The sequence below is a fragment of the Lepus europaeus genome, chromosome Y, assembly GCF_033115175.1.
Source record: "Lepus europaeus isolate LE1 chromosome Y, mLepTim1.pri, whole genome shotgun sequence".
NCBI lineage: Eukaryota > Metazoa > Chordata > Mammalia > Lagomorpha > Leporidae > Lepus > Lepus europaeus.
Window position 1 is genome coordinate 3585702 of NC_084851.1, and position 11793 is coordinate 3597494.

Sequence of the window (11793 nt, forward strand, 5' to 3'; positions counted from 1 at the left end):
GGACAGAGCGAGAATAACAAACGGAAGTACCTAACTCAAAAACGCCAAGAGCGTAGAGGCGGGGCTCGGAGGGCTAACGGCCCTGGGTAGCGCAGTGGCTGGTGGGAGTCTGGGCCGGTACGGTTGCCCAGTAGCTGGTGTTTTTTTTTTCTTCTCTTTTGGTTTGCCGGGTCCGCCATATTAGAAAGAAAGCCGCTTGATTTCCTGAACGCCAGCCTCCTCGAACCTCGCCGCTTCTGATCTCTGATGAGGGGAGCCACTCCCAGATCCTGGTAGCGACCCTCTCTTGTAGGAGCTCGTCTTCGCTGCCGCCTCTCGCTCATTGGAGGCAGCCATTTAAGCGTCCGGTGGTGGTGCTGGCGCCGGAAACTGGGACTGAGTCTCAGCTAAGGAACTAGAACGGTGATAACGAAGAGTGAAGCTGCAGTGACGAGAGAAGTTAGTAACGCCGGGAAAACGAAACACCGTGGAGTTCGTGTGAACTCGGCGAGAGCCCCAACCCGCACACTAAAAAAGGTAAGCGAACCGCTGTCTCCTGAAAAAGGAAAAGTTCTTGCCCTAGTCACCTCTGAGGTGAGATACATGCGGCAGCCTCTGTGCCCAGTGTTTTCTTCACGTAGACACGCGGGAATCCTTGGGCTTGAGACCGAGTCCTTTCAGTGTCTTATGCTATCTCCTGCCTTGCTTCTGGGTTTAGAGGTGCCTGTGTTTTCTAGATTCTGCCCCAGCGGTTGTATCTAGGAAAGCGTTGGGCTGCTTAGGGGGATAGAGTGTATGAGCACTTTTTCTCTTCAACGGGTGACACTGATACCTGACAGTGATATCTTTGAAGTATAGAGAAAAATGGCTGCCCTTGGCCTCCCGTCTCACTCCTAAACCTCCACCGTTATCTTTTTGTAGTGTCTCATAGAGTAGTGTCGATTATCTCGCTTTTGTTGAAGCACCGTTGTTGTGCTCCGAGACTGAATCAGTATCAGCAGCCATCTGCTTTGGTTTTGGGACTCCGCAAAGACCTGAATTGAATATCTTCATTGCACTTGACCGTAAACTCCGTTAGGGAGGTCCAATGAATTGGCGCAAAGCAAGGCCACACCTGTGGTGGTCTTGCCGACCTCCCGAAAAGCCCGGTTTATTCCTAGGGGATCTGGTCTGAGAATCTAAACCAGGTTTTTGCCTCCCTATACCTTCCGCTGTCACTTTGCTGAGGGTCAAGAATCGATTAAAATGTTTTAAAATGTTTAAAATGTTTAAAAAATGTTTTTAAAGAAGCTGATTCCAAATTTTCCTTGAATCTGCCCCTTTCTTTGGTTTTGTGTATACAGAAATATCATGGGAGTTAATGATAAAATCTGATTTCTGTGTTTACTCTCTACCCTTGGTAAAAATGTATTTTAACATTATCATATGCCATATAACTAGGACTTCAGCAGTAGCTATTTTATGTAATATTTCTGCTACAATTTAGTCGTTACTCTCGACGTTTAGAAGAAACTTCAGAAGTCATTAAAATACCATTTTGTAATATGTTCTGGAAAGCAGATATTGACAGGAAGTTTTAAATGAGATCACATGTTAATATTAAGGATATATGTAAGTAAGCCCATTATGACATTACTTATTTTTCCACTTTCTCCTGCAACTGTTAAAATAATTTGCCCAGAAGGTAGTCTGGTAAGTTACTAAACTGCAGTTTTGGCCTATGCAAATGAGTAAAGACTGTTTTACCAAAAGGGTTAGTATTCTTTGCCCAAATAAAAAGCTCATTCCTGGGTTTTTAACTTTCGTATTTTAAACTTTATTATTTCAGTATTTAGAAAAATGAAAGCCTGAAGTGTTTGCAATTGGTGTTTCTAAGGTGAACTCAGAATGTGTTTTGTATTTCACTGACTTACTTACAAAATTGCTGAATTTAAAATTTTTTTCATAACCTCTGTAATATTTCCATGTATTTTTAATTTGTCATTGGGATATTTTCTTGTTATTTCTTTTGTTGGTTAGCCTTAATAATATCTGATGTTTTTTCTAAGCTTTGAGAGAATATTTATAGTGACTAAGTAACAAGAACATTACCTTTGATAAGCTTAAGTGCTAAAAAAAGTAATTTTTAAACGTTTTAAAAAATTTTTTATACTAGCTTCACATATTCATATATACAGATAGATTTAGGAACAAAGTCATACTTCCTTCCCTTCCCTACTTCCCACCTAGGCTATCTTCTTAGGCCTTCCTCTCCCATTTCTACTCTTAATTTATATAAATGTATATATTTATATAATTTATATATATAATTTATATTCATTTATATAAATTTTATAAATTCATATAAATATATTATATATAATTAATGTGATATTTATATATTATATATTTAAATATATTATATGTTTATATATTTACTTAAATATATAAATAGCTACTTTAAATTTACTTAATTATTGTAAAGTTAACCCTAAGTAAAAGAGTTCAACCAATACTTTGAAGAAAAAAAACACTATTCCTCAACAGAAGAGATTGTGAACAATCATTGAACCTCAAAATACGCATTTCACTCCAATACATTACATTTTATGTGCTCTGTTAGTTAACACAGAAAAAGGAAATAAGTCTTTAGGACTGGTTTATTTCACTAAGCATAATAGTTTCTTGTTGCAACATACAGGATTTTTTTTTTTTTTTTACAGCTGAGAACTCCATAATGTATATATACCATTATTTCTTTACCTGATCTTCAGTTGAGGGACATATGGATTGACTCATTATCTTAGGTGATGTGAATTAAGCTGTAATGAACATGGGGGTAACAGATAATTCACTTGTTAATTTCTTTTGGTTTGGGTAAATTCTTAGGAGTGGGATGGCTGGATCATATGGTAAGTGTATATTCAGATTTCTGAGTTATCTCCATACTTTGTCCCACAGTAGCTGCACCAGTTAAAACAGTAATTTTTAAGGGTACATTTTATCTTTCATATTATTGGAATGTTGGCTTTTAAATGATTAGCCTATCAATATAAATGGTAAAAAAAGATATTCTCCGAGTCTTTTCTTCTAGGACATTGAAATGCATTTTCCAGTATCTTAATGAAATGAAATACTTCTTGGCCAGCGCCGTGCTCAATAGGTAATCCTCTGCCTGTGGTGCCGGCACACCAGGTTCTAGTCCTGGTCGGGGTGCTGGATTCTGTCCCGGTTGCTCCTCTTCCAGTCCAGCTCTCTGCTGTGGCCTGGGAGTACAGTGGAGGATGGCCCAAGTGCTTGGGCCCTGCACCCGCATGGGAAACCAGGAAGAAGCACCTGGCTCCTGGCTTCAGATCAGTGCGGTGCTTCGGCCGCAGCAGCCACTGGGGAGTGAACCAACAGAAAAGGAAGACCTTTCTCTCTCTCTCTCACTGTCCACTCAGCCTGTCAAAAAAAAAAAAAATGGCCGGCGCCGCGGCTCAATAGGCTAATCCTCCACCTTGCGGCGCCGGCACACCGGGTTCTAGTCCCGGTTGGGGCACCGATCCTGTCCCGGTTGCCCCTCTTCCAGGCCAGCTCTCTGCTGTGGCCAGGGAGTGCAGTGGAGGATGGCCCAAGTTCTTGGGCCCTGCACCCCATGGGAGACCAGGATAAGCACCTGGCTCCTGCCATCGGAACAGCGCGGTGCGCCGGCCCAGCGCGCCTACCGCGGCAGCCATTGGAGGGTGAACCAACGGCAAAAAGGAAGACCTTTCTCTCTGTCTCCCTCTACTGTCCACTCTGCCTGTCAAAAATAAAAAAAAAATAAAAAAAAATAAATGAAATACTTCTCATAAAAATAAACATTTTTCTTTGAAGGGTGTTTATAATGTAATTTACAGTTTTGAAAATGGATGCTTATCTCGGATCAGCGCAGTGTGCCGGCCGCAGTGCACCAGCCACGGCGGCCATTGGAGGGTGAACCAACGGCAAAAAAGGAAGACCTTTTTCTCTGTCTCTCTCTCTCACTGTCCACTCTGTCTGTCAAAAAAAAAAAAAAAAAAGAAAGAAAATGGATGCTTATCAGTAAATTTCAGCATTCAGTTCTTTAGATCACAAATGCAGTTATAGATTTTTGTTTTTAGTGTATAAAATCTGTTTGGGGATTGGTTTTTTTTTGTGTGTGTGTTAGGATTTATTTATAGGGGCTTGGCACTGTGACATGGTAGGGTAAGCTGCCACTTGCAGCAAAGGCACCCCTTTTGGACACCAGTTTGTGTCTTGGCTCGTTCTCTTCAATCCAACTTTCTGCTGATAGCCTGGGAAAGCAGTGGAAGATGGTTCAAGTGCTTGGGCCCTTGTACCCACATGGGAGACCAGGAAGAAGTTCCTGGCTCCTGGCTTTGAATCCAGTCAAGCTACAGCTCTTGGTGCCATTTTGTGAGTGAACCAGTGGATGAAAGACTTCTCTGACTCCCACAGTTGTCTGTAATTTCACCTCTCAAAAAAAATATATATATATAAAAAAAAATTTGCAAGTCAGAGCTACAGAGGCAGAGATCTTTCTTCTTCTGGTGCGCTCCACCACAGATGGCCACAACAGCGAGGGCTGAGCCTTGTGGAAGCAAGGAGCCAGGAGCATCATACCTGTCTCCCACATTGGAACAGGACCGGAACACTTAGATCATCTCCTGCTGCTTTTTCCAGGCTGTTGTTAGGGAGCTGGGTGGGAAGTGGAGCAGTTAGGATAGGAACCATTCCCCTGTAATATCGTATTGAAATTATTTCCAATGTTTTTTAAAAATATGTGTCCTTTAAAGGATTAATCCTTAGTTTCTTTGGGTGGTAAACTATAAATAAATTATTTAGTTATGTGGGTAACTTAAAAGCCTTATAAATATATTATTTGCATATACAATTTATTTTCATTTAAAATTTACTTCTTTTATGTATATAACTTAGTGACTTAAAATTTACAAAATTGTAAACTGTTAACCTCAATCAGGTTTTACAGTATATTATTTACTCCAGCAGATGCCTCTTGTTCCCTATCTAGAGTTAATTCTGACTGTTACCTTTAGCCCTGTACAGTCTGTAATCTACTGTCTTAACTATGTAGATTTACCTCTTTTTATTTCACATAAATGAAATTATGTAGTCTTGTATTTGACTCTTTCATCTTATTTAGTCTTGTATCTGGCTTCAACTTCAACTTTGTGATTCATTCATGTTGTAGTACAGTTCAATTTTGTGTCTTTTTATGCTAATAGTATTTATGGATATGCCACATTTTGATTACCCATTCACTAATTGGGTATTTGCATTATTTTACTTAGGGGGCTATTAATAAATAAAGCTGCTAAGAACATTAATGCATGAGTTTTTGTGTTAATAACTACATTTTTGGGTGTAGATGTCTAGATGAACATTTCTTGTGTATTTAACTTAGGCAGTTTACAAATTATTTTGCAAAGTGACAGCCTGTGTTACATTCTTTCTAGCAGTTTGTGAGGATTACAATTCCAGCACATGCGTTTAGACTATACTCATCTTAGCAAGTATAATTTGTGATTTTAATTTGTAGTTCCGTAATGAGTAATAAAATAGAGAATCTAATGATGTGTACAATCTTCTCTTGAGCTCATTGGCTATTTATGTAATTTTTTGGAGAATGTCTTTTTTTTACTTGCTAAAATTGGTTCTATTTCTTTTTTTTTTTTTTAGTTCCAGGTTTTTTTGTTTGTTTTGCTTTTGCTTTTTTTGTTGTTTGTTTGTTTGTTTGTTTGTTTGTTTTTGGACAGGTAGAGTTAGAGAGAGACAAAGAGAAAGGGCTTCCTTTTCCATTGGTTCATCCCCAAATGGCCACTACAGCTGGCATGCCTCTTCCTGGTCTCCCACGTGGTTGCAGGGGCCCAAGCGCTTGGACCATCCTCCGCTGCTTTCCCAGGCCACAGCAGAGAGCTGGACTGGAAGAGGGGCAACCAGGACTAGAACCCAGTGCCCATATGGGATGCTGGTGCCGCAGGCAGAGAATTAACTTAGTGCCCCACAGCGCCAGCCCCTGATTATGATTTTTCATGGAATATTTTAAAATGTCTAGAGACATTGGGTTATGGTGATATTCATGCATTATTTGCCATCCAATGGCTAGATACCAGGGATGGTGCTAAACACCTTAAATGAATTCCACTTATTCTCCCCAAACAGCCAAGTGTTATCGGGTACCAAGTGGCAAAGGTGCTGAGGTTTAGGACTGGTTTGCAAGGTTTGTTATTTCTTTATTTAAGGTTATACTTATTATAGCCACATAGGCTTGAGGATTATTAGAATTTATGGCTTGGATCTGGTAAGGTGGAAGGAAAAATACTGAGGAGAATTCTAGGAGTGCAGTGTCCACATAGATACTCTTAGCCTCACATATAAGAGAATATCATTATCTGAACCATGTATAAACTATGTGAAATTTAATTATTCTTTACTAAGAATAATATGAGGAATCGTTCTATGTCTTAGTACAAGTATTATATTAGTGAAAAAGGGGCAGGAGGCTTCTACATAGCTATAAGAAGTAGATTCCTTGAAGGTTCTTATCTTTTTTTTCTGCTGCTTCCAAATATTGTTCAAAAATCTTAATAATGAAATTATTTTATATATTTATTTGTTTTTTATTATTTGAATGTTAGAGAAATTCATACTGAGAGCTCTCATACTCTGGCTCACTTGCCAAAATCCTGTAGCAGCTGTGGCTGAATCAGGCTGAAATCAGGTGCTGAAAACTTCAGTGGGTGAGTCTACCACCACCTGGAAGGCAGGGACTAAATATGCTGCCTCTCAGGGTCTGCACTAAGAGGAAGCTGGCAAGAGCAGCTGGAGCAGGAACTCAAAACCATGTATTCTGATAAAGAACATAGATAACCACCTGGTGCCTAACCCAGAATTTTGACAGTTACAGCCTACTTATTTTTCTACAATAACTGGACATTCACACATGTAACTGAACTGTCAAAATTGATGTGAATACTCTGATCTTTTCTAGTAATGATTTTTATTCTCTTCTTGTTGCTTGGTTTGCCTGGTTTCTGTTCTTTTCACCTTTGTGTCTGACCTATTAATACACTTCATGTCGTGTTCATGAGATACTTTTATCTTCCACAAATAAATAAATAATTATAATTCTCAGAACTCTAGTAGAATTTTCACATGAATTTCACACTTTCTATTCCTTTTTAGTTTGTCTTTAGGTTTTTTTTTTTTCCTGATAGAATTTTTATTTCTGCCAATTGGATTTTTGGCTTAAATAATATTGATAATTCAATTTTATTTACATTTTTTTAGTTGTGCAGAGATACTTCCAGTATAAAATCTAAAGAAGTAGTGCTTTCTTATGTGTTATGCTAGGATTTCTCTGACCTGTGACCTTAGAGGTGAAACTGATCCTTTGTGTGCGGTCACCATTTCCAGCTGATCTAAAAGGAGTGTGGTAGTTAATGAATGGAGTCATGATGCCCACATGATCAAGAGATTTGGGTTAGCAGTTCTAGGTCTTCAAGAACCAGTGAGCAAGTTATTTAACCACACTGAAGTTGAAAGTAAAAAACGTGGGTTAAATCATTGCTGTTTCACTGTATCTTTTGAGTTGTGTTCATTTATTTTGCACTGTGATAGACACCAGGTTAAACAGTAATGACTAGTGTCTGCTTTTAAGACTTTCATGCTAGTAGTTTGCTTAATTATACCATGTGAGTATGTTTGTAGAATGTAGGATAGTAGAAAAAGTGAAGAAAACCGTTCTAATTTGAATATGAATGCCATTTGTTGGTGGAGGGTTTTGGTGACTCTGTAAATTAACTTCAGATAGCTTTCCCCAAAATGAAGCAGTTTGAGAATTAAAAATTGACATTTGTGATATAATCATATGTGGAGAAAAAAAGACTAGGGAAAAAATAGATGATGATAGAAACACTGACTATTTAGGAAATGATGAGACCATAAAGCTCATTTGACTGAGATTAGATGATGTGGGATTTCAGGTGTCAGATTATGTATTTATATTTTATCTTAAGTAATGTACTAGGTCTTTTTTCCTACCAAGGAGAAGAGAGATAAGAAAATCTTTTTTTTTTTTTTTCTTTGTAGAAAGATTGGGAGATGTTTCTCATGGCTGTGCAGAGGATTTATTGAAGGTGAGCTTCTGAATAGAGATATTCAGATAAAAGTAATTGAATAGTACAGTCTATGATACTATCATGGTTTGACAGAGGTTCTGCTAATATTATTTTGACTATTCTGTCAATGAATTAAACTAAGAAGTATGATACTTTTATTTATTCCTACATTAATTTGATTCATTTTTATAGTACAAGAACTTTATGCCAATACGAAAGATTCACAACAGTTAACTTAGTGTTACATAGTTCTTTGGATGTCTTGTGTTCACAAAATAACTTTGAGGGACCAGATGACTTTTACTCAACTATTCTTTATTTCTTCCTTGTTCCTGAACAACTGGAAACCACTAGCCTGTTCAGACTTTGGAATTTTTACTTTAGCAATGTGCATTTAGAATTTCTACATGTTTTCTGTGGCTTAATGGCTAATTTTTTAATCACTGAATATAATTTTACTGTAAAAATGTATTAAACTGTTTATCTACTGGGGGGACATCCTTATTCCTTCAGAATTAAAGCAGTTGTGAATAAAGCTTTTATATGTATGCAAGTTTTTGTGTATTTGTAAGTTCTCAACTGACTATGGTATATATTTAGGTAATATTTAGATTTGTAAGAAACTGACAAATTTTCTTGCTGTGTAACAAATTGCCATTTTGTCTGCCCATCAGCTATACATGAATTTATTCCCAAAGAATACAGAAAAATCTAATGATCTGATATTCAGTGTTATGGAGACTCATAGAGCTTTTTTTCTTTAAATAGATTGAAGAGGGGTTAAGAGGTTCTTCTTTGTTTTTATTACTGTTACTGTTGTTTGGTAGCCATCTCTATGCAATCCCATTCTCCATCTTGACAAAGTATGTTTCTTTGTTTGCTTTTGCCTTTAAGGTTTTTAAAAGTTGATTTGATGACATACATGGGATATCATTTTTGGTTTAGGGGTGAAATTTTGAGAGCAGTTGTGCGGAGAATGTGAAGAGATTGGCAAACTTTGATTTTTGGCATTTGCTCCAATTTTGCTAGTAGTTTGTAGATTGCTAGAATACTTGACATAATTTAAAGGTTTCTTTGGATTCAGTGACAAACAAAACTTTAACCACTATTGTAATATGTAAGTTTTAGCATGTAAGGGATGGTCACAAAGATATCTAAAAAGAAAATTGCAATAGTGCCTAATAATTTATTTATCTCAAAGAGACCCGGAGAATGTAGCCCTTTTCAAAGACCACATTTGATTGGGGACATAAAGTATGAATATAAATCATCCAGGCTGCTTTTCAAACAAATAAGGCATAGACTGAAAGATCGTAATTTGAAGTACTACTAAAGTAAAACCACTTGAGCTATTGTACTAAAAATTTTACTCACAGTTTTTGAGGGTTTTTTTTTTGTTTTGTTTTGTTTTGTTTTTAAGATTTATTTACTTATTTTTAAATTAGAGAGAAGAGGAAAAGAGAGAAAGAGGATCTTCCATCCCTTGGTTCATAACACAGGTAGCCTCAACTGTCAGTGCTGGGGCAGGCCAAAGCCAGGAACCAGGAATTTCATCTAGGCAGAGGCCTAAACAGTTGGGCCATCTTCTACTGTTTATGGAGAATGAATAGTAGGGCAGCTAGGACACAAACTGTTTCCCAGTGGCATGCCAGGATCTCAGGCAGTGTCTTTAGCTATTATGCTACGAGACAGCCCCAATTCTCACATTTGAATAGAAGAGGAATATTGAAAAGTCACCTCTATGCAGTTAATTACCAATTATTGGCAGCCACTTTAATCTCTACTAGAGTCATATTAAGAAACTGATATTTGTTAAACATTATTGTGACACTAAACTTGTGAAGATTCTTGGTTTTATCAGTTCCTGTTTGCTTGTCCATAAGTGTCTTATAAAGGTCACCTTGTATGGCAAGGAACTAAACCTTAATATGACAGTACCCTTTCTTCCAGACTGTCTGAGGCACTAGAACTGGTGCTAACATGGGATGCCAGCATTGCCAGCGGAGGATTAACCTACTGCGCCACAGTGCTGGCCCCTGCAAAATACTTTGTTTTTGTTTATTAAGATTTATTTTACTTATTTGAAAGGTAGGGATAAGAGAGACCTTCCAGGGCTGGCATTGCGCCATAAGAGGTAAAGCCACTACCAGGAGGGCTGGCATCCCGTGTGGGTGTCAGTTTGAGTCCCAGCTATTCCTCTTCTGATCCACCTGCATGCTGTGGCCTGGAAAAGCAATGGAAGATGGCCCAAGTCCTTGGGTCTTTGCACCCAAATGGGAGACCCAGAGAAGGCTCCTGGCTCCTGGCTTGGGATCACCCAGCTTCAGCCATTGTGGCCATTGGGGGAGTGAACCAGAGGATGGAAGACTTTTCTCTCCTACTCTGCCTCTCTGTAACTGCCTTGCAAATAAATAAATCCTTAAATAAGGGAGAGAGAAAGATTTTCCATCTACTAGTTCACTCCACTAATAGGCTGGGCCAGGCAGAAGCCAGGAGCTTCTGTTCCACTTTCATGTCCATGCAGGGTCCCAGGGACTTGGATATTTCCCATGGTTTTACCAGGTGCATTAGTAAATAGCTAGATCAGAAGTGGAGCAGCTAGGACTCAAACCAGTGCCCATATGGGATGCTAAGCCACTAAGCCACAATGTTGGCCCCTGTAAAAGAGTATCCAAGACAATGAGAAATACTATTTCAGAGTATTCTTACTATTGTAGTAAGCCTAAGCAGCCTGATGAAGGCTAAGCATAGCTTGAGTTTTTTATTTGTATTGCTTATGTCTATTAACTTCAGATTAAGTGTAATAAATTAGTGAATATTCATAAAATTTATTACTTTATCCAATTTATACAGTTTATTAGCATTGAGTACTTTCCTACTTTTCTGCAGTAGTCACTTCACTACTTTTTTTTTTAAAGAATTATTTTATTGATTTCAAAGACAGAGTTACAGAAAGAGGTAGAGCCAGAGAGAGATAGAGAGAGAGAGAGAGAGAGATTCCATGCCTCAGGTTCACTCCCCAAATGACTGAAATGGCTAGAGCTGAGCTGATCTGAAGCCAGGAGCCAGGAACTTCCTCCAGGTCTCCCACATGGGTGCAGGGGCCCAAGAATTTGGGCCATCTTCTGTTGCTTTCTCAGGCCTCAGCAAAGAGCTGGATAGGAAGAACAACCGGAACTCAAATCGGCATCCGCATGGGATGTTGGCGCTGCAGGCTGGGTCTTTAACCCACTGCGCCAAAGTGCTGGCCCCCTACTTTATACTTTTAACAAAATTCCTGCTAGGCTGCAAAACTGAGACTCTGTACTCATTGCACAATATTTATCCTTGTCCCTTTTTCTGTTACCTTGTAATTACCTTCTGTTTTCAAGTTCCTCTGCAGAATAGACTCATGAAAGTATTTCCTTCTGTGTCTTACTTTTTAATTTATTTAACCTAATGTCTCATATTGTTGTCCATATTGTAGTGACAGGATTTCCTTCTTTTAGAGGTTGAATAATATTTCATCTGTTCAATTATATTTACTACATGCTACATATATTATTACATACTACATATGTCAGTAAAAACTAAGATTGAATCTTCCTTTGATTAATATTGGTTAATAATTCTGCTGTAAACATGAGTATAGAAGTATTTTCTTAAGATTCTGCATTTAATTTTATTAATTTCAAAAGTAGAATATTTGAAT

The 11793-nt window shown here is 38.1% G+C and overlaps 1 protein-coding gene across 1 annotated transcript in view; it reads left to right on the plus strand.

The window, feature by feature from the left end:
- Positions 1 to 446: 446 nt before the first annotated feature.
- Positions 447 to 11793, plus strand: part of LOC133754013 (probable ubiquitin carboxyl-terminal hydrolase FAF-X) — a gene marked incomplete at its 5' end in the record, with an annotated part of 187857 nt that continues 176510 nt past the window's right edge. The window contains 2 exons of the mRNA XM_062184644.1: positions 447 to 516; positions 8074 to 8120. Coding sequence (XP_062040628.1) covers positions 447 to 516; positions 8074 to 8120 — 117 coding nt within the window. The remainder of the gene's footprint in view (positions 517 to 8073; positions 8121 to 11793) is intronic.